Genomic DNA, 22,335 nt, shown 5'->3' on the forward strand with positions numbered 1-22,335 from the left:
TTTAATGGATTCAGATCATAAGATGTTCAGACGTGTTTAATAATAAAAAATTTAACATCTAAATTAATTAAGTAGCACTGAATTTCGTAGACAAAACTTGCTCTAAAAAAGAAGTGGTAAATTATTCACTTATCACTTAATATACATTCAAAATGTATCAAATTTAGGATTTAACAATTCAATAACTTAATTGATTCAAAATTCAAATTTCAAACTTCAAACTTCAATTTTATCAAACGCATCCAAACTTTTGTACAACATGTACGCTTTTAACACTACATATCATAAGGAATCAATATTGAAGTTCTATTTCATAATTAAGCTCCACTCTTTCACAAAAGTTTTCAAAAACTATTTTGAAAACTATATGTAAGTTCTTTTTTCTTTATCGAATTCAAAAAATAAATATTGAATTGTTTTGTAAATAGTTTCTAGGACTTAGCTTCTTAGCAAGAATCTTAAAATGATACAATATCCTCGCTCTTCATTTAAAAAAATAAAACAGAAGCAACAAAAATAATTAAGAAAACTCTTTCTTTCAAGTCTATAACACTATGAATTAATGGGGTCTGCTTAGTAATTAATAGAGGACTCTTAGAGTTTTTCTCACAGTCAGATCAAAAGCAAGTTATGACTCTATTACAGTCCAAATTTTATTCTCAAAAGAATCTGTGTTAAAATGACAAAACTATCCTTCTTAAGTCTATGATTCAAGAAAGACGACTTTAACATTTTATACACTCTCTCTAGCTTCTTGCACATCCTTATCTATTTCTATTAGCACGTCATTCAAACTTCCAAGGTCCCAAAATCCATTTTGAAAACGTTGCAAGTGCTAAAAACACCTATCAGATTAGTTTGATAAAATTGAAACGACTAGTCAATATCATTGTGTTGCAGACGGATTCTTGCCACTATGTGAACCCCTCCATTAACAGTCTCCTGTAGTTTTCACGTGCGAAGAAAAAATTGGTAAGAGTTGAAAGCAAGTGGAACTTTGAATATGTTCTGTAACCTAATTCAAAGTTAGAACTGACGAGGATTTTCCATTACATGTTTATTCAGCTTCTTTCAAGAGTGGTAGGGCAAGACCAGGAGAGAAGAAGCAAGACAGATGAACATAGTGAAATATATACACACACACATATATATATATATATATATATATATATATTGAAATCTTTGCTCTTTAATGATGAGCAAGAACCCTTAAAAAGATTCGGTTGTATCTGATTTACTCCCAATAATTTCACATGTAAACAAGAAAAGCAAGTTGGAAGCTACCAATCAATACACCTTCGAACAAATTCCACAACTAACTACTGATCTTTTGTTTGTATTTGTTGACTATTACTTAGTAGAAAATGACGTGAATAAAAATAAAGAGAAAATTCCAAATTTATGATGAATTTTTAAAAATTTCTGCAAAGGGGACAGTTTGAGAATGCAATTCCGTCCAGGGGGTCTTCGCATTCAGCAAATGCGAGCTCATGGATTCAATTAACACTTATTCCCATAACTTTGTAGAGCTACATATTCAGTACATCATCATTTATACTTTGTGCCATTAGTGCAAATTTAATAAACGATGATATTTTTATGTAATATATATATATATATGTATGTATGTATAGTCATTCAATGTTTCACTAATTACGTCACTAGAGTAAAAGTTAGTGACGCTAAACGCTACGTCAGCAACGCACTATACGCATAAGTTTAGCATTTGCAATTATTCATCAGGTGACAAATTGTTCTTGGTAGTGGGAAACAGTACCAGAATGACTAGTAGATAAGTGGATTTTGTCATTAGATTTTTTTTTATTTTCCTTTTTTAATAGAAAATAATGATAAGTTTAATGATTAAAAAAAAACTACACTAATGATAGCAGATACACGCATCAGACATAAAAATGTGGATAGAATAAATAAGTTAAACGTGAGGAAAACAAGATGTTTACTTTACTGAAATTCTTCGATTCTATAGTGGATCCAAAAGAGATATAAACTTGAAGGCTGAAACAAGAGTATTCTAAATTGTTTTGAGCCAAATGAGATTCTGATTTTGCAATAGCATGTTTGGTTTGATGGTTCATTTGGAGTCTTACTAAATAAATTCTGAAGTAGTTGGAGAATTTCACTCACAAGGATTGTGATAACATATCTATTGATTTGTTACAACTTTACCTTAATTATTAAGATGATATTATCTTTTATAAATTGTAGTTGAAAGTATAGCATTAATTTTGTGATAGAAAATTCAAAACTTTTAGAAAACGGTTCAATGGTCCTGTAGGAAAAATTAATCCTTATATTAACCATATTTAGATTTTAAACTATACTTCTCAATAAATTATGAAATTGTGTCTGCTTAAATTACTTCCAAAAAAATTTTCCCCCAAAAAACTAGGACTATAGATGAATACATTTGTTTAGATTTTAAACATAATTATGTATTTTTATATACTTATTGAATCGGTCATATTCATATATACTTGCGCGCATTTAGTGCTTCGACAGTTAAGTCATGCAGCACTTCAAAGTTGATATTGTTGTCTTCACGAAAAAGGGCCTGTTCGGTAAACAAGTTTTTAACCAAATTTGTCTTCTACAAGTTTTTTAATAATTGTAACTACAGTAATCCCTAAAAACTTATCAAAGCTTTCAAACTATACACTTCAATATATCCAAAAATTTATACAATTCAAAAATTTTTTCTACAACTTCTGCCGTAAACTATAGTAAAGTTTTAGACAAATACCAAAAAAACTCATTTGCCAAACGGGTCCATAATGTAGATGAGATAAAAAATAGTTAAAAAGATAAAAAAGACAGTAGATTGAAAAATATATTTTTGATGCAAGCAAGTAATTTTTTTTACAAATAATGCAAATTCAAACACACATTTGTTTTACTTTTTGTTCGTACTTCCAACAACAAATTTCTTAACCAATATAGAACATTACTCATATTAGTAATAACCTATTTAAATAGCTCTAGAACGTAGAGGTTCTAGATTCTAATCTCCCTATTCCTTCTCCGTTTATTAAATTTCACCCATTTCCAGCTAGAAAAAATTTTTAAAAAACTTATTTAAATAGAAAACTTCTGACAATAGAATACTATATAGAATGACATTCCTTTTAACGATGTATAAATTCAACCATAGTGAATCCTGAAGAGCTTTAACTAAAAATTCCAAAACCAAATTTAACCGGTAGGGACTACACACATTGACCAGATGCTCGTATGCTCTTTGATTTGACTCTTAAATTCTCTCCGACTTAATATTTTGTTGGCACCACCTATAAAGATTATGAATTAAATTAAATAATTTTAACCATTGTTTTTTCTAGTAATTAGTCAAAGAGCGACTGTTTATTATTGCACTCAGTTCCCTTTTCTCCTATACAATGACACAAATACTCAATATATATATACATAGGTGTATCATAAGAAATGAAAATGTGAGCCTATAAAGATAAATGACCCGCAGCCAACAAAACTTGATGCACAAAAGATAAAACTTTGGTCTATGCGTTTGTTGACTTATAGTGCTTTATTTCTGGACCAAAGGCGTTCACAGGGGACCCATCTTTAGTTATTTCAAAAAGCAGGAACTTCACCGACACTTTGATTAGTATGATAATGGATTCAATTTTCTTTTATTGTGGCTGTAAAATTTTTCTATTCGCCACAAATATTAAAAAAAAAAGGAAATTCAAATATGGATGAAGTCTGTGTATCATGCATTAAGACGCACTTATGTCAAAAATATTTTGCAATAATAGTAGTGTATAATATAAGATTTTAGTTTTCAACAAAAGTAAATCTTTCAAATTAAACCCGATTAGCGCTAGTTATTTTGTGAGAGATTTTGCATAATAATTTTTGCATCCCAAGAAGAGGTGTTCATGAACTGATTAACCGGTTCATTTTTGTTAACCCTAATTGCATATAGCGGTTCAACAAAATTATTAAGCATACCCTAATCACTAGTGTTGCAACCCGTGCAATGCACGGATTAATGTTTAATATAATAATAATAATAGTAAATAAATTATTTATATTAGTTACATGAAAATAGGTTTAAAAAAATCAAAAGAGTACTATTTTAGTATTTAATTTATATTGTATTTATGTACTTTATCTAAAACCTTAACGTATATTAAAAAATATGAACAAAGGTCACAAAAATATCTAAAGAAATACTAAAAGCATTCCAATCATAAAATGTTACCCCTTCTTACCATGTTCTCTTTTTTTGCATCACTTCTTATTGACTTTTCCCTACTTTTCATTACCCTCTTCCTCACCTTTTTCACCCAAACTTTTCATTTCCTTCAAACTCTTCTCTATCCTATAAACTCTACATTTCCTTCGCTCTAACTTGCTTCTATCAAATTATGTAATCTCTCACCCAATTTCACACCTTATTTACCTTATATCCTGTTACTCTCCATATATAGTTGTAAATAATTATCAATTTTTCAACTTGCTCTTCAACAAATGAGTATGGGTATGCAATTTTATTATCTTTAAATCGGTAACCCAATTAAACTCATTAATTAGTGGCTATTAAATGGATAGATTGGGACTACCTATTTGGACCTAATTAAATTAGACTTAGATTCAAATTCATTAGTAACAAATTCAATAATTATATTCTACTTTTTGTAAATTCTTTTCCTGTTCTTTAATTTTGTTAAATTTTATCCTACTTCCTCCCTCCCCTCTTTCAAAGTTTTAATTAACTCATTAAGTATAAATTGATTTCTTGCATTCATACCTAAATTATTTTGAGATTCTTGTAGAGTGACAAAATTAAAACTCCTTATGATCACCACTATGGGTTCTTCTATGTAATTTTTTAGGTAAAACTTTATTTATTAATGCAATGTGTTCTTATTTTTGTTGATTACAATGATCTATTTTTTTGTTGCTCAAAGAATATGGGAGGAAATATAAATAAAATATTGCAGTGAATTATAAATGGATAAGATAACCAAAATCACTAAAATTATATCCATTTAACCCACATAAATAATCCATTTTGATAGTTTCATCCCAACCCACAACTATAGCTTCCTTGACTTTACCCTCCCCAATCCTATACTCCTATCTTTATACTCCTTTTACTATTTAGGATTCATTACCTTATTTTTACCCTTTCCGGCCTTATACTCCAATCTTTCTATTCCTTTTATCATTTAGAATTCATTATCTTACTTTTCAAGATTTTTTTCAAATAAAGAATTAGAATTATAATCATGAAGGAAAAATAATTGGGCATAACTTTGGTGAAATACTAAGTACTATTTTTTGTGATGATTTCCCAAGATAATCATTTAAACACATATTTGTTTTAAAATTTTTGATAAACATTCCAGAAAATAACTATCTAAATGCCCTTTTATTAATTTATAATCCATGTCAAAATTGTGTTCTATGTCAAATTTGCGCATGTAAAAATTTTCTAGTTTGATGGTATAAGAAAGTTTATATTTACCATGATCATGCAGAATCACTGGTGATGTTGATGGCTGTCGAATTTGAGGAGAGGTAGAGTTTTTATTTCTTTGATCTAGAAATGCATTAAAATATATATTAAACTAAGAATCAATAGTTTTTGTATTTGTTTTAAGTGTAATAATGTAATATATTTTATGATAATTGTTAACCAAAGAAATACAATACTTAAAGAAGAAATAGTATCAGCAGTCAGATTTACAATTGTATTGTAATCAAATGAAAATTACGTACCAATAGAATTGTTGTTCTTGTTTTTATTAACCAAAAGATGACAAATGAGCATATGGGGTAATTTGGTTGAAAGAATGAACTGTAGGATGCTATGTCTTGAAGGAGTTTTAATTAGAGTGAAATTCTTAAATTGGAGGAGTCTTCATCGGAGTGGGAAACGTGGTGGTGATATGGTGGTTTTTTTGAAACGTGATTGCAATTTGCAAAACTCATTTGTAGGGGTGGTTATAGGATTAGTTTAGTGATAAACATATCTTAATTATAAAAATGTAAAATTGTATTAATATAGCATACAAATGAGCATTTGTCTTTAATTAAGGAGTAAAAATGACTTGAAGTATAAATAACAAACTATAAACAGGTTATGAAGTAGATAATGGGAAAGTTTTAAATTTTAAATTTGACTGGTGATAGGATTGGTTATAACCCACTACTTTTATGTATTAAAATATAAAAAATCTAGAAAAAAGAATGGGAAGTTTGGAAGCCATTGAGAGGCTCCTCACTAAAACCCCTCTGTAATACATATAGATACAGATATTAATTGATTAACTGTAGCATTTAACCCGTATAATAGGGTTAGGTGTACAAATTAGCCTAACCAACAATACTTTTCAAAAAAAAAAAAAAAGTAAACAAAGAAGATAATGTTACGACATATAGTCCTATCCAAATTAAAAAGGAATCTCAAATGCACAATAATAACAAATATTTTCTATAGTTGTAGAAATCTATTAACAAAGCACAATCATCATTATGTAATCATTGCTTTCCACCATGAACTCATTGGCACTTGTTTTTCATTCATAATGACATGATGCTCCTTAGTCAAACATAAAATCTTTATAGGTTTTAAAAAAAATATAATAATAAATCAAATATTAATAAAAAAAGCAAATTTAAAAAGAATAAATGTAGAGGGATTTAAGTGAAATGGCCAGAGAATAACCACAAATTTTGAAAAGCAAATACCATACACTCTACAGACTGCAAATCAGTAGTTGAGCAGATTAACCGATGCACTGAGTATGATTACAGCATTGCAACTATTCTAGAAGATGTACAGGAAATTAGATCAGACTTTGACAGTTGTTCTTTTGTGTTTATTCCTAGATCAGAAAATGAAATTAGCCATGCACTAACTCAGTTTGCAGTTAAGCTAGTACATAACATCGAATGGGAACATGATTTCCCAATGTGGCTGATTGAGTTAGTGAAGAAGGAAATGAGGGTAGTATCTCCTTTTTGTAACTAATCCTTGTATTATCAAGTGTTAATATCTATAAATCTGTTACCGTTTGTTGGAAAAAAAATACCATACACTCTCCTATTTTTCAAATAAGGTCGAAATGCCTAGCCATTGATTAAAATTCTTATTTGATGATGCATTTTTAATTTGCAAATTTCCTCGAGCACCCTATTCCCAAAAATTGCACGTGAGTAGCTAATCCAATTCAACACTTAAATTTAATAAATTTAGATTTTAATATGTTTAGACGGGTTTGATAACTAAAAATTGAACATCTAAATTAATTAAGTGACACTGAATTTTCTAGACAAAATTTACTCAAAAAATTAATCATTTATCATTTAATGTAATATATACTCAAATGTGTCAGATTTAGTACTTAAAAATGTAATAATTTAATAATTTTAAATTTTAAATTTCAGTTTTATCAGTACTTAATTCACCATTTTATCCATCCATAACCAAAAAAAAAAAAAGGAAAAAGACGAAGAAGAAGAAAACGTGGAACATGATGACATCTTAAAATTAGGCGAGTCCAAACAAATCTAGACCGTTCAACATCCTCGTGACGATATTGTATTTGTCATTGGAAAATCGTCAAAATCTTGAGGCCAGGAGGCCATCCCTTGTAATTTTCCACACCAAACGTTTAATTCGGTTGCAAATACTTCCTTCAACCAAACAAAACTTCTCATCTGAATCAAATCCTAAAAAAATAGAAAGACACGTGGGGAAGGAATCATTCCAGGGGCCCTCTCTAAAATCCTTGAAAGTGAACCCCCACCCCCCCTCTCTTCCCCGGTTCCTGGAAAGTGTGGAGACTGTGGAGTCTTTAAGAATTTTTAATGCCCTCTCCGTCTATATAATGCATGGTCCATACAGCGCAGAGAAACACAGGTGGTGTGTTAGCTTTTATCAGACAGAGAAAGAGAGAGAGAGAGAGAGAGAGAGAGGCGGAAAGTGGGGTTGTGGGGTTGCTTGTTTGCTGAGTTAAACGTAGCATGGATCGCCATGTCCGGCCATATGACTCGGCGGTGGCTCAGTCTGATGATGTGGTGGTGACTGTGATTGATCATCGTAACAATAATAATGATGAGGTTGGGGCGGTCTCTTTACGCAGCGCTCGGTTTCACGACCTCAACCGTTTAATTCAATCCCCGCCAACGTTGGACAACAAGGTACGCCAATTTTACAGCACACTTTCTAGTAGTAATTTTTTTTCCTTTTTTTTTTCTTTTTTTGGGATTAATTACGCCCCTTAAATAAACGATTCGAATTCGGGGAAACTTTTGGAACTCTAATGCATGATGAAATTCATGAACTTCACAACTGTTCAGAAAATAAGGGTGAACGTCAACATATTGCGGTCTCAGCTGGTAAGAACTTGCCATTGTATTGCGGTCTCATCATATTGACTTCTGCTACCAGCTAAAGTGTCGTTGAAAGGGTGAACATCTGTTAATTAGTTTGAAGTGTTCTCAGCATTTGTCAGTGACGGTTCATTAATTGGTGGTTGGGATTCTTTTGAAAATTTTTGAAACTTAGAGAATTTTATATAAGTTATGGAGGGATTAGTTGCTATTTTATACGTTTTTAACAGTTGAAACTGATAATTGTTGAGTGTCTTGACTTCTTTAACGTGTAACAACTCTGGTCAGATATTGGATTTCAGGAAGAACATCAGTTTATTATTTTTTTTTTGTGGTGTTATTGCAGGCATAGATAGACTAATAGCTTTTAGTTTGCGGCAAACATTTGTTTCAAAAGTTTCAATATTTTGATAGGAACAAAACAAGAACTGTTAAATTGTGGAATTTGTCTTGCCCCCACTATTTTTGTCTCTAGCTATGTATGTGTTGAAAGTTATACTGCATTTGCAAACGGAAAAGATGGGAACCCACAAACAAAAATTTTGTTGACGAGGAAAGCAAAAGAGTGGAGACAAATTATAAGTCATCTAACAAAATTACTCAACCTACAAATTATTACTGTCCCACCACTAAAGACTTTAAGTCTTGGTGGGTAGGAGGTCAAGGCTTCAAACCTTATCTCCCATCATTTGTCACAACATGTAGTTTTCTCAAATCCATACGGGTGCACAGTGTACCCATCTGATCTGATGGTGGTTCAGTCCTTGTCGACTCCCCTGTAGTCCAGTTGGGCCTCGTCCCCTGGATTAGACTAGAGTAGGAATAGAAGTAGGAGTAGGAGTAGGATTAGAGTAGATAAGTGACCAATGACAAAAAAGAAATTATTACTGCCATGTCATCTTATGCTTGCTGCATCAGAGCACAAGCGATCATGTGTGGTATTGCTCGTCTTGCCATCAATCATGTGTGGTAGTGCTTGTCTTGCCATCAATCATGTGTGGTTTTGCTTGCCTTGTCATCAATCAAAATGGTTCGATGTGGTTGAAGGACATTTTTAAATTTGAAGCTGTTTTCTTACTTTGGATGCACACACATTAAAAAAAGAGAGAAAAAGGAATTTATTTGTTGGTTTCTTTGTTAGGTTTTTGTTAATGTTTTCCCTAGCAAAAGTACAATGATTCTAAATATATTCAGCAAACCAATGCATTCTTGGAGGCATAAAAGTCAGTCAGTCAAAATAGTAGTTAAAAAATGGTCACAAGACAGTTTTCATCAAGTTTAATGAGATGGTGTATATTCCTTTGCTGACTGGGAAATAGGAGCATAAACTGATAATAACCATTGTGCCATTTTTCTATAGTCATTTTGTCATGCATTTTGCAGCAGTTGGACGGTTGATTTTTCAACTGTTAGCTTTACAGTAAAACATGTCAGTTGATAATTTTTCTTTTTCTGTTACATGGCTCCTTAATAATCTGTTTTCACAGGATTGTTTTTCTGTTCTACTCTAGTCCTGGTTATTCCTTTCAGTAAGCTATATTCAGCTGTGATCCCAAAGATGCTTCATGTACTATAAGAACTCTGTACTGATCTAGACATCAATTCTAGCATGAAATTTGGATTGGTTAGTTGTTACCATGACTCCTAAGTGATCAGTAAGCTAGAGAATTAAAAGCATATGCATTAAGAATATTTAGTATCTTATTGTTTTAATTGACTCGTTGAGTACCATAATTTTATGAAATAGTGATTTTTAAGCACAGGGTTTGAAGGATCACTAAGGACACATAAAAGAATTCCCTTTTCTGGTATGATGAAAATTTCGTTTTTCGTACTTTCTCACCTAACTTCCTAGGATTTCTCTAAGATGACATATTTTCATAAGTCGAAGAACTTATCACGCAGCTATGGGATGCCTATTGGAAAAGGAGGTGGGAAGTTGGTGAAGATTATAAGGGCTAATTAATATAAGATAAAGTAATTTCAGAACAAGAAGAATCAAATGAAACAACTTAGACATAGTTTTAAGTATTTAGGAAGAGTCGCTGACTCTTAAGCTGTGGCTTTGTTCTTTTCTCCACATGTTCAATCTTTTAGATTAGATTATGTCTTCATGAAACTGTTTCTGGTTTAGGTTGCAGGAAAATGGCAAAATCTGTTACTTGCTTACAAGACATTGGGAGTCGTCTTTGGTGGGCTAGTTACTTCTCCACTGTATGTTTATCCTTCAATGCAACTCAAATCTCCAACAGAAGAAAACTATTTGGGAATCTTCAGCATTATTTTCTGGACTCTTAGTCTAATCGGAGTTGTCAAGTATGCCAGTATAGCTGTCAGGGCTGATGATCAGGGTGAAGGTATACAAGTTTTCACATGGCTTATGTATATATGCTGACTGATGAAGTTTTAATCTTCAAAAAATTTTTGATTGTGTCCTCAACTGAGCACTCTTCTCAAACAATTTATTCATGCCGTTGCTGATATTTTTGTCTAACTTCTACAACAAATGTACTTCACTCTTCACATCAGCATACTCTATTTTTGTTCAAATTTTGTTTCTCTTGTGATATGCTTCTGAATCTTCTAGCTGAATGTGGCATTTTTGTATTTTCTATCTTAAGACTAGTAGACTGCTTTTAGTTTTCCTGAAGGAAATCTCAGAAACCGTAGAAATTATTGTTACGTTTATGTTGGGACATTGAAGTCAGTCAGAATAAGCTTATGTACCTTTTAATTTTGGTTGCAGAAATCTATGCATTGCTCTATGGGAGTTGATTAATGGACATACACACTAATCAGTAACTTGGTTGCAAAACACATCTTACCAAGTCCTACTGTTGGAATTAGATACTATCTAAAATTGTATTCTCTAGCACTAACTTTCGTGAAAAGTTTATGCTACCACTTTTACACTTATGTTACCATCTACAACTGATGAAACTCGGGAAAAACTTATACTGCCTATACAAGCAAAATATTCATTCATGCATAAACATCAGTCATTTGTTTATTTTCCTGACTTTTCTCATTTTAATTGTTGAATGATGTTGGAGTCAACATAGTTCCTTTTCCAACTTTTTGTGAATAGTCGCTTTGCCCAAGAAATCTATTTTTTGACAGCCAGAACTTCTTGATATTTTGTATTCTTGACATTTTCATGCATCTGATTTTCAGATGTTTCCAACACTATGGTTGCAATGTATTGCATTTTTTCTTTTCTCTGTTTTACTTTTTGATGGCACATATGCTACAAGTAAAGCAAATATTTAAGACTTTTGATTTATATTCATTAAAGGTAAGTTTCCTGAATTGTATCAGTCAAGTCCTGTTTTCCACTTCCCATTTTGCCAAGTACCAAGCACCACTTCAAACAGATACAGACATCTGCCCCTGTTTGTGAAGTAGCTTCATATTTCTGTTAAGAATGAAATGATTTTACAGCATGCCTCTACTGTTAGCTCATTGGTTCTTGTCACTTTAATTATTGACACAAGGACCGTGTTCCATCCCTTTGTGTGTAGTGTCTACAATTAGTCCAAGCCTCTTACAGATGTTTTATGTGGACATGAAAGTGAGAATGGAGGTTACCATTTTAGTACTCTTTGCCTCAGTGTTGTAGATAACAGTCACAGGTGGAGTAGCTTCAATGGAACAAACATATAAAACTATTGTTTCAATATTGTGCTTAATTGGAGTTTAAAAGAAAGCCAATTGTTGTTGTTTTGTACGCTTATTCGTCGGCAGTCTCTTAAAGAGACTTGATTAGCAATTGGAGTTCAGAAGATGAATCTTAGATATTCTCATGTCATAAAGCTTCTTGAAACTACAAGTGGATATACTTTTAAGAAAGAATAGGTTTAATGCATCTTCAATGAGCAGAAAATTAAAAGCTTAACGCTTTTACCTACACTGTCTTTGGCTGTTACTTGAATTGTCAAAAACTGGCTTTTGCAGGTGGAACTTTCGCCCTCTATTCGTTACTATGTAGGAACATAAACATCAGTATCCTTTCTTCAAAACATTCATGCACAAAATCAAGCACTGCTGAAAAGCCAAGTAAACTCGGTAAATTCTTTGAAGCGAGCTTGGTTGCCAGAAGGGTGTTGCTTTTTATTGCAATTTTAGGCATGTGCATGCTAATTGGTGATGGTGTACTTACTCCTGCAATTTCAGGTAGCTTAGCATGGAACTCTCATCTGAGAGTTCATTAATTTTTTTTCATTTTTTTCCTTATTGAAGATTTCTTTCTTTGATCCTTGTATTGACTTCTTGCTGAAAACCTTGCCTCAGTGTTGTCAGCAATGGATGGCATTAGGGCACCTTTTCCATCATTTAGTAAAAGTAAGTACTAAGCACATTTGCTAGCTAATTTTACTTCTACCTTTAATATTTCCAGTATTCATAAGTCTGAAGAGAGAGAGAGAGAGAGAGAGAGAGGGGGGGGGGGCGGAGAGAGCTACTTTCCCAAGTTTTTAGAATGCATTTCATGGATGTCTGAAACATGGTGAAAAACAGTTGTCATATAAACATGAATTTTACTGCACAGTGTAATGACCAATCAGTAGTTAGACGGAGTTTATAATGATTTGAATCTCGAAGCTTAGAACTTGAAGAGATGATAAGGAAATTCTAATTGTGAAGGAGAAAAGGGAATTTAAGCTAATAACTGAATCTAAATGATGGTGCAAGACTGGACTTTCAGTATCAGCAAATTAAATCAATCGCCATTCCATGTATCTCTAAATTTGGTAACCAAGTAGTTTGTCGTGTTTGAAGTTCTGATTTTTGACTTGCAGCCTGGGTGGAAGTCTTGTCAGCAGTTGTCCTCATTGTTTTATTCCTCCTGCAGAAGTATGGTACCTCGAGAGTGAGTTTCCTTTTCTCTCCTATAATGGGGGCATGGACCCTCACTACTCCTCTTGTGGGAATTTATAGTATCATAAAGCATTACCCCAGCATCTACAAGGCAATATCACCCCATTACATATTCTCCTTCTTTTGGAGAAACGGGAAGGAAGGCTGGCTGTTGCTCAGTGGTACAATCCTTTGCATTACAGGTAAGCCTCATACAACCCTCTGCTCAGATCATGTGAGTCCAAGCTAATGTCTCTCTCTTTCACTTATTGATATGTATGGGTTTACTTCCACTTTCTGGTCGTGGGAATGGGAAGGGGGGAAGGGGCAGAACATGAAGGTTTATTCTGGAAATACTTGTAGCTTTTCTCCTGGTCAGCAACTGAATTGAAACTTTACCTCACACATATCTCCACCCAAGTAAAATTCAGGTGTACACTATTCCCTTGTCAGAAAGAAGTGCTCAGCAGAAAGTTGGAAACTTAACTGAAATTTACAACTGATGCAAACCATTCCTGTTATCATAATTAACTACAGAACAGGATTCAATTCTAAACAAACATTTGATGAATAATTAAATAGTATTTTATAATTTTTGCTCAAGTTTGACTGATAAAATTGCTGGTGTTACTTCCTGAGAAATCATCTACTCGTAGTTTTCTTTTTCTTTTCCATTTTCTTTTTTTGGTTTCTGGTTTGGTTTCCTTCCTGAAGATTTAAGTACTTTGGGGTTGCAGCAAGTGGGTTGAGGACTTGGTGTTCATTATTTGAAATCTGTATCATTACTTCTATGCAGGTTCTGAGGCGATGTTTGCTGATCTTGGTCATTTCAACAAAAGTTCAATTCAGGTGAATGATAAAAGATCTTCATCATCTTTATGTTTAGCTTTATTATTATTATTATTTTAATCCTAACTCCATTCATTTCTGGCAGATAGCTTTTCTCTTCACAATATATCCATCCCTAGTTCTGACATATGCTGGCCAGACTGCTTACTTGATCAGAAACCCATATGACCATCAGGATGGGTTTTACAAGTTTATACCATCTCCTGTTTACTGGCCCATGTTTGTGATAGCCACACTGGCTGCTATTGTAGCTAGCCAGTCATTGATTTCTGCTACATTTTCAATTATCAAACAGTCTGTTGCACTTGATTATTTCCCTCGGGTCAAGATAGTCCACACATCAAGCAGGCAAGAAGGAGAGGTGTATTCTCCAGAAGTCAACTATATTCTGATGGTTATTTGTGTTGCTGTCATACTAATATTTGGAGATGGGCAAGATATTGGAAATGCTTTCGGTAAGAAATAAATATCAACCCCATTTCATTGTTTTGTTTGATCAACCCACCACTTACAAGCATTGCTATATTAGTTGAGTAACCTCACTTCATTTCTAGCTTTGTCAATCAATTTTCTCCTTCGACATATTGCCAACTGAGATTGAACCAAGCAACCTAGGCATGATTTTTTTTTTTTGTTTCCTTCATAAAGGTATTGAGAATAAGCAGTTCCAGTCAGTAGGGATCAACTATTCCTGTTTTATATATTTTGCTTAATGGCATGTTTCATAACTTGACATTTTCTCATAAAAATGTTTGTACTTGTTAGTATTACTATATTTAAGGGATTGCATCTCCTTAATCAGTTAAAACTTTAGTTTACACTTGAATAGAACTTCAGAAGGTGTTGAGTTGACATTTGCTATTCCCCAGGGACATTAGAACTTAGATCAATGAACCATAGGGTTATAAGCGTATTGAGATTGTATGACTCCAAAACTTTTTAATTTTTATTTCAGAGAAGCTGTGAATGTCTTCATGATCAATCAAATAAATCTCCTATATAACTGCCATGTGACTAATCTGCAACATCATGTTTTCATAAAGAAATTGTTGATTACTATTAATTCCCATTTTTTTCCTTGTGTTCCATTCTCTAATCAAATCCACCATCTATTCAGGAGTTGTTGTCACCATGGTCATGCTTATTACAACCATTATGCTGACTTTAGTCATGATCATTATTTGGAGAACTCCGCCTGTTCTAGTTGCACTGTATTTCGTTATCTTTTTCGTGATGGAGGGTGTCTATGTGAGCTCTGTCTTCACTAAAATTCCAGAAGGTGGTTGGATTCCATTTGCCATTTCTGTCATGCTAGCTTTTATTATGTTTGGCTGGTTCTATGGAAGGCAGAGAAAGATAGAGTATGAGTTAACACACAAGATAGACGTGGACAGTCTTAAAGCACTGCTATCTGATCCCGGCATCCAGAGGGTTCCTGGACTATGTTTTTTCTACACTAAGATTCAAGATGGGCTGACTCCAGTACTTGGTCATTACATGAAGAATATGAAATCCCTACACAATGTTACTGTTTTTACAACTCTTAGATACTTGCTGGTTCCAAAAGTCCCCGCACATGAGAGAATTATTGTCAATAAATTGGGCCTCAAAGGAGTTTATGGGTGTGTGATTCAGTATGGCTACGCAGATTCTCTTAGCCTTGAAGGCGATGACTTTGTTCTTCAAGTTACCAACAGCTTGCAGAATCATGTACGTGATTCATCTGATTGTGCGCAATCAACTACTTCCTTGGATGAAGAAATTGATGACATAAAAGAGGCAAAGCTAGCCGGTGTGGTTCATGTACGCGGGAAGACAAGGTTTCATATCGGTAAAAGTTGTAGCTGGTTTGACAGAACTATGCTTGCCTTTTATGAAGTTCTGCACAGTAATTGCAGGTCTTCTCTACCTGCTATGGGTATCCCACTGCCACACTGCATAGAGGTTGGTATGCATTATGAAGTGTAAGGAGAAAACACCAACCCTGATATGTGGGGTGTTCTTTGGGCTAACATGATTTCGGTTATTGTGCTAGAGGTGTACAAGATTATAGTAGGAAGTCATGCAGATGGACCAGTACACTTAAAACTAAACTAAATGTTGGGGTATTGAAGTAATGCAGTTCCAAAAGTAAGTTTTGATCTATATGCTTTAGACATTTAGGAGGGACTATAACTAATATATCTTTACTTGATTCCAGTGTCATCTTTTAGACACTCTTAAGTCAAATATGCTATGAATGGTATATAATTTGTGCAGTCAATTGTAGGTGGTTACATGATCTATAAACCAATTTAGATTTGCACTCCATGGACACCATAAAGACTAAAAACAAATATGATGCTTATCTGTAACAGTGGAGAATTACTCAATTGCTGTCAAAATATTCAATCTAGGCCTGCATAATTTCAATGGTGAAAGTTATTTCAGCCTATAATGTATACTAGTAAGTGGAAAGAAATTTGCACCACAATTTTAAAGACTTCTTCTGACTGACAAAACCAAAAATTGTTCCTGGCATGAATATTCCATTTTGAACTTCTTTGAGTTCTGTCCTTTCAGGAGGTTAGGCATAGTTAAACCCCTCCAACATTTGCTTAGCAGTGGTGTGTTGAAAGATTTGATGTCTTGTTAATTTCACAGCATTTGATCTTTAAGCTGTGATAAGATGTTTGCACCTTTAACTGATTCATGTTCACTCAATTAAAACTTTGCATTCATCAGACATCACAGCAATATAACTGATATTATTAGAACTGCCCTACCAGCAGCAGCTGTGAGCAGAGTTTCCTCCCAATCCTTTACTTCAATATTCCCATCCTTAATGTAAGAGAATATCATTAAATCCAAATAGATAGGCAGGATATTTACCATTTTAGTCCCCAATCTTTTTGCTTTGAATTAATTTTGTCCCTCATTTGTTTGTGAAAGCCAATTTAGCCCCTTATATTTTTCAACTTTAACGATTGAGGTCATCCAACTGAAAGTCACTGAAGTGTTTAAAGAATCTGGCAACATCTTCAACTCAATTAGATGAAACTGGAAGCAATGCATTGAGTTTTTCATTTCAACCCTGAAAAATAATCCTTTATCTTTACTTCAATTTTAATTTTAAAGTAATAGAAAACCTTTTTGTCAATTCTACCAATAAACATTGGCAAGTCTCAACACTTACGAGTGTCATGCAACAAATGTCATCTCTGATGTCTTGCAGCAAATGACCTCAGGGATAACATCATGGATGTCTAAGTTTTCTTCAAAATTCCACCGATAGCAGCTATACCTGACTTCTGACTATTCAAACAAATAAGCAGCTTTCCCTCATTTCTATTTGTTCAAACCATCCAGCACAAACTAAGAAAAGAAAAACGCGTTCATTTCTCCTATAAATAGAGGGGCATTATATCATTAGAAATGACCCCCCTTCAATCCTTTGCAACCTTGAATTCATTCTCTCTCTGTAATTCTCTAAAAAGTTCTTCTAAGAAACTTATTACTCGGATACTCATTCGAGAAAAGACAAAATTCTCCATTCCTTTCATTTATTGTCTTTAGTCTTATAACATTACTTCTAATTTTCTTCAATTTTATAACACGTTATCAGCACGAAACTCTGCCATATTTTCTACCATATTAGAGTCAAAATTTACCACCTTCTTTCATATTAAATCGGAGCATATAGTCTTATCGGTTTGTCCAAACCTGCTCCACAATTCTCATAAGAATTTGGATTACACCACTGGGCAATTAGTGACAAAGCCAGATTCTGAAGGTTATCCAGATTTGCTCCAAGAACTGGATCTGCAATCTGTTCGTGAATCTTAAGGTACCATTATTTAATTATAACTCATTTAATTTTATCATGGCAAATCTCACAAAATAGGAATTTGTACAACTCGATATTTCTGGAAAAAATTATTTATCATGGGCAATGGATGTTGAGATACATCTTGAGTCCAAAGGACTTGGAAAAACTATTGTCCAGAATAATGATGCCACAAGTCAAGACCATGCCAAAGCCATGATATTCCTTCGCCATCATCTTGATGAAAGCTTGAAAACGGAATATCTGACAGTCAAAAATCCACTAGATCTGTGGATAAGTTTAAAAGAAAGATTCGATCACCTGAAGTTGGTCGTACTTCCAAAAACCAGGTATGATTGGCTACACTTACGGCTGCAAGATTTTAAATCTGTCCCTGAATATAATTCAGCCATGTTCAGAATAACCTCTCAATTAAAATTATGTGGAGAAAATGTAACTGATGAGGATATGTTGGAAAAAACATTTTCCACATTTCATGTCTCGAATGTGGTTCTGCAACAGCAGTATCGAGCACAAGGTTTCAAAAAATATTCTGAACTGATTACATGTCTTTTACTGGCTGAACAAAATAATGAATTATTATGGAAAAATCGTGAGTCCCAACCAACTGATACTAGTCCATTCCCTGAAGTGAATGTGACTCAATCTTCAAATTCCAGACATAGCCGTGGCAGAGGTCACGGACGTAGCCGTGGTAGAGGTCGTGGACGTGGACGTGGTCATGATAGATATATACCTTACCACAATAATAATAACCATGACATGAGACAGAATATCCCCCAGAAGCGGGACAACAACAACAACAATAAAAAATATAAAGAAAAGAAAAATTATGAAGAAAAGTGCTACCGATATGGCATGGGAGGACATTGGTCCCGTACCTGTCGTACGGCGGATCACCTTGTTGAACTTTATCAAGCATCATTGAAAGGGAAGAATAAAGGTATTGAGACCAATTTTATTGATCAAGGAACATCTACCATTGATCAAGAAAATGAATGTAATGATGATGTGGATATGACATCCCTTGATATGGCTGATTTTATTGTGTATCCTGAAGATACAAAATGATGAAGCTGTCAAATGCCCAATATGTACTTTTATTATTTTCACATCTTTTAATGAAAGTTACTTTTGTATTATGATATTTGTGCATTTTATTAATATCTACTTTTATTTGTGATATTCTTTCTGAAGAAAAAATGAATGCCAAATATTTGGGATTAAATAATGATGATATTTGTCTCATTGATAGTGCTACTACGCACACTGTACTTAAAAATGAGAAATATTTTTCTCATTTAGAAATGGGAGAGACAAATGTTAATACAATTAGTGAAAGTGCAAAATTGATAGTAGGCTCCGGAAGAGCCACTATCTTTCTTCCTAAAGGGAATAAAATTATTATAAATAATGCATTACTCTCTCCCAAATCTCGAAAAAACTTGATAAGTTTTAAAGATATTCGCCGAAATGGATATCATATCGAGACAATGAATGAGACAAATGATGAATATCTATTGATTACAAATATCATTTCTGGGAAGAAATGTGTATTAGAAAAGTTGCCTTCTCTTATTTCTGGTTTATATTATGCCAAAATAAGTGCAACTGAAGTCAATCATCTAGAAGACCAGAAGTCTTCTAATCCAAATGATTTTATGATTTGGCATGATCGTTTCGGGCATCCTGGATCTATAATGATGAGACGAATCATTACAAATTCACATGGCCATTCATTGAAAAATCAAAAGGTCTTAAAGTCAAATGAATTCTCATGTGCTGCTTGCTCTCAAGGGAAATTAATTATTAGACCATCACCAACTAAAGTTGGTACTGAATCCCTTACATTTCTAGAACGAATTCAGGGTGATATATGTGGGCCAGTAGATCCACCATGTGGACCATTTAAATATTTTATGGTGCTAATTGATGCATCAACTAGATGGTCACATGTATGTTTATTATCTTCTCGCAACCTGCCATTTGCGAGATTGCTTGCTCAGATAATTAAATTGCGAGCACAATTCCCTGATTATCCAATCAAAAGAATTCGTTTAGATAATGCTGGTGAATATTCATCACATGCTTTTAATGATTATTGCATGTCTATTGGGACGACTGTGGAACATCCAGTAGCTCATGTTCACAACAAAAATGGTCTAACTGAATCATTTATTAAACGGCTACAATGGATTGCCAGACCATTATTGATGAGGTCTAAACTCCCAACATCTGCTTGGGGACATACTATATTACATGCAGCAACACTTGTGAGAATCAGGCCGACTAGTTATCATACCTATTCTCCCTTACAATTAGCATTTGACTATGAGCCCAATATCTCTCATTTGAGAATTTTTGGGTGTGCGGTCTATGTTCCAATTGCATCGCCCCAATGTACTAAAATGGGCCCCAAAGAAGATTGGAGATATATGTCGGGTATGAATCACCTTCCATTATTAAATATATTGAACCCTTGACAGGTGATTTATTTACTGCAAGATTCGCAAATTGTCATTTTGATGAATCAAATTTTCCGGCATTAGGGGGAGGAAAAGATCAACCAAGAAAGGAAATCACTTGAAAAATTTCCTTAGATTTCCTTGATCCTCGTACAAAAAATTGTGAACTAGAAGTTCAAAGAATTATACATTTGCAACAAATTGCAAATCAATTATCGGATGCATTTAATGACTCCAGAAGAGTTATTAAATCACATATTCCTGCAGAAAACGTTCCGGTGAAAATTGATGTCCTAGAAGGGCAAATTGCAAGTGCTAATGAATCTAAAGCACGCCTGAAGCGTGGGAGACCTCTTGGTTCCAAAGATAAAAATCCTCTAAAGAAAAGAGGATTAAATAATGAAAGTCAAAATATTGTTAGTGACAAAATTCAACCTCCTGAAGAAGTTGAAAAAGTCGCTTTGGAAGAGCTGATTCCAAAAGAACAAACTGAAATTATTGAAAATTTAGTAAATTTTGTCACTACAAATAAGAGTTGGAACCGGAAAGAGATAATTATAAATAATGCTTTCGCATATAATGTAGCACTCGATGTTATGAATGAAAATGAGGATCATGAACCTAGATCGATTGATGAATGTCGGCGTAGACATGATTGGCCAAAATGGAAGGATGCGATCCAATGTGAATTGGATTCATTGGTTAAAAGAAAAGTTTTTGGATCTGTAGTCCAAACACCTGAAGGTGTTAAGCCAGTCGGATATAAATGGGTATTTATCAGGAAAAGGGATGAAAAGAATGAAATCGTGCGATATAAAACACGACTTGTAGCCCAAGGATTTTCACAAAAACCTGGAGTTGATTATGATGAAACATACTCTCCAGTAATGGACGGAATTACATTTCGATATCTTGTAAGTCTGGCAGTACATGAAAAACTTGATATGCGTCTAATGGACGTAGTCACTGCTTATCTATATGGAACATTGGAAAATGATATCTATATGAAAATCCCTGAAGGATTTAACATGCCTGAAGCACGTAAATTCCAGTCTAGAGAAACTTATTCCATCAAATTACAAAGGTCTTTATATGGACTTAAACAATCTGGACGTATGTGGTATAATCGCCTTAGTGAGTGTTTACACAAGGTAGGTTATATCAATGACCCAATTTGTCCATGTGTTTTTATAAAGAAGGATGGGTCCAATTTTGTAATTATTGCTGTCTATGTTGATGACCTTAATTTAATTGGAACTCCTAAAGAGCTCCAAAAGGCAGTAGAATATCTGAAAAAAGAATTTGAGGTCAAAGATTTTGGAAAAACCAAATTCTGCCTTGGTTTGCAAATTGAACATCTGGAAGATGGAATTTTTATTCATCAAACTACTTATACCCAAAAGATATTAAAGCGGTTTTATATGGATAAAGCACATCCCTTAAGTACTCCAATGGTCGTTCGGTCATTAGATCCTGTCAAGGATCCCTTTAGACCAAAAGATGAAGATGAAGAAATACTTGGTCCTGAAGTACCATATTTCAGCGCTATTGGTGCACTAATGTATCTTGCTAATTGTACAAGACCAGACATTTCATTTGCTGTAAATCTATTAGCAAGGTTCAGCTCATCTCCTACAAGGCGACATTGGAATGGAATTAAACATATTTTTCGTTATCTCCAAGAAACAGCTGATCTTGGTCTATTTTATTCAAAGACATCTCAACCTGAATTGCTTGGTTATGCTGATGCTGGGTATTTATCTGACCCACATAAAGCAAGATCATAGACAGGTTATCTATTCACATGCGGTAACACAGCTATCTCATGGAGATCTACAAAGCAATCAATAGCTGCTACTCCTTCAAATCATGCTGAAGTACTGGCAATTCATGAGGCAAGTCGAGAATGTGTATGGCTAAGATCAATGACCCATTACATTCGAAAGAATTGTGAGTTAT

General features: G+C 33.7%; 2 protein-coding genes across 4 annotated transcripts; both read left to right on the forward strand.

Moving 5' to 3' along the window:
- Positions 1 to 7,613: 7,613 nt before the first annotated feature.
- Positions 7,614 to 16,215, forward strand: LOC113717657 (probable potassium transporter 17). 3 transcript variants are annotated; one of them, XM_027242433.2, is made up of 8 exons: positions 7,614 to 8,190; positions 10,517 to 10,739; positions 12,337 to 12,555; positions 12,673 to 12,723; positions 13,179 to 13,439; positions 14,033 to 14,085; positions 14,171 to 14,540; positions 15,203 to 16,215. In XM_027242433.2, exons 1-8 carry the CDS (start codon positions 8,014 to 8,016, stop codon positions 16,051 to 16,053), a joined length of 2,205 nt encoding a protein of 734 aa, XP_027098234.1. In that variant the 5' UTR covers positions 7,614 to 8,013; the 3' UTR covers positions 16,054 to 16,215. The 3 variants fall into 3 exon arrangements, with proteins under 3 accessions (XP_027098234.1, XP_071928568.1, XP_071928569.1); XM_072072467.1 differs by lacking the exon at positions 12,337 to 12,555; XM_072072468.1 differs by lacking the exons at positions 12,337 to 12,555; positions 12,673 to 12,723.
- Positions 16,216 to 18,016: 1,801 nt separating this feature from the next.
- LOC113718393 (uncharacterized) lies at positions 18,017 to 18,982 on the forward strand. The gene has a single exon (XM_027243299.2). It carries the CDS (start codon positions 18,017 to 18,019, stop codon positions 18,980 to 18,982), a length of 966 nt encoding a protein of 321 aa, XP_027099100.2.
- The last annotated feature ends 3,353 nt before the right edge of the window (positions 18,983 to 22,335 follow it).

Source organism: Coffea arabica, chromosome 11e, assembly GCF_036785885.1.
Source record: "Coffea arabica cultivar ET-39 chromosome 11e, Coffea Arabica ET-39 HiFi, whole genome shotgun sequence".
Classification (NCBI taxonomy): Eukaryota; Viridiplantae; Streptophyta; class Magnoliopsida; order Gentianales; family Rubiaceae; genus Coffea; species Coffea arabica.

Bases quoted from the DNA above. Each gene is read 5' to 3' on its own strand.
- LOC113717657 (XM_027242433.2), top strand. From the start codon at position 8,014: ATGGATCGCCATGTCCGGCCATATGACTCGGCGGTGGCTCAGTCTGAT. The intron at 13,440-14,032 runs GTAAGCCTCATA...ACTTCTATGCAG, and splicing joins TACAATCCTTTGCATTACAG to GTTCTGAGGCGATGTTTGCT. The intron at 14,541-15,202 runs GTAAGAAATAAA...CCATCTATTCAG, and splicing joins AGATATTGGAAATGCTTTCG to GAGTTGTTGTCACCATGGTC.
- LOC113718393 (XM_027243299.2), top strand. From the start codon at position 18,017: ATGGATGTTGAGATACATCTTGAGTCCAAAGGACTTGGAAAAACTATT.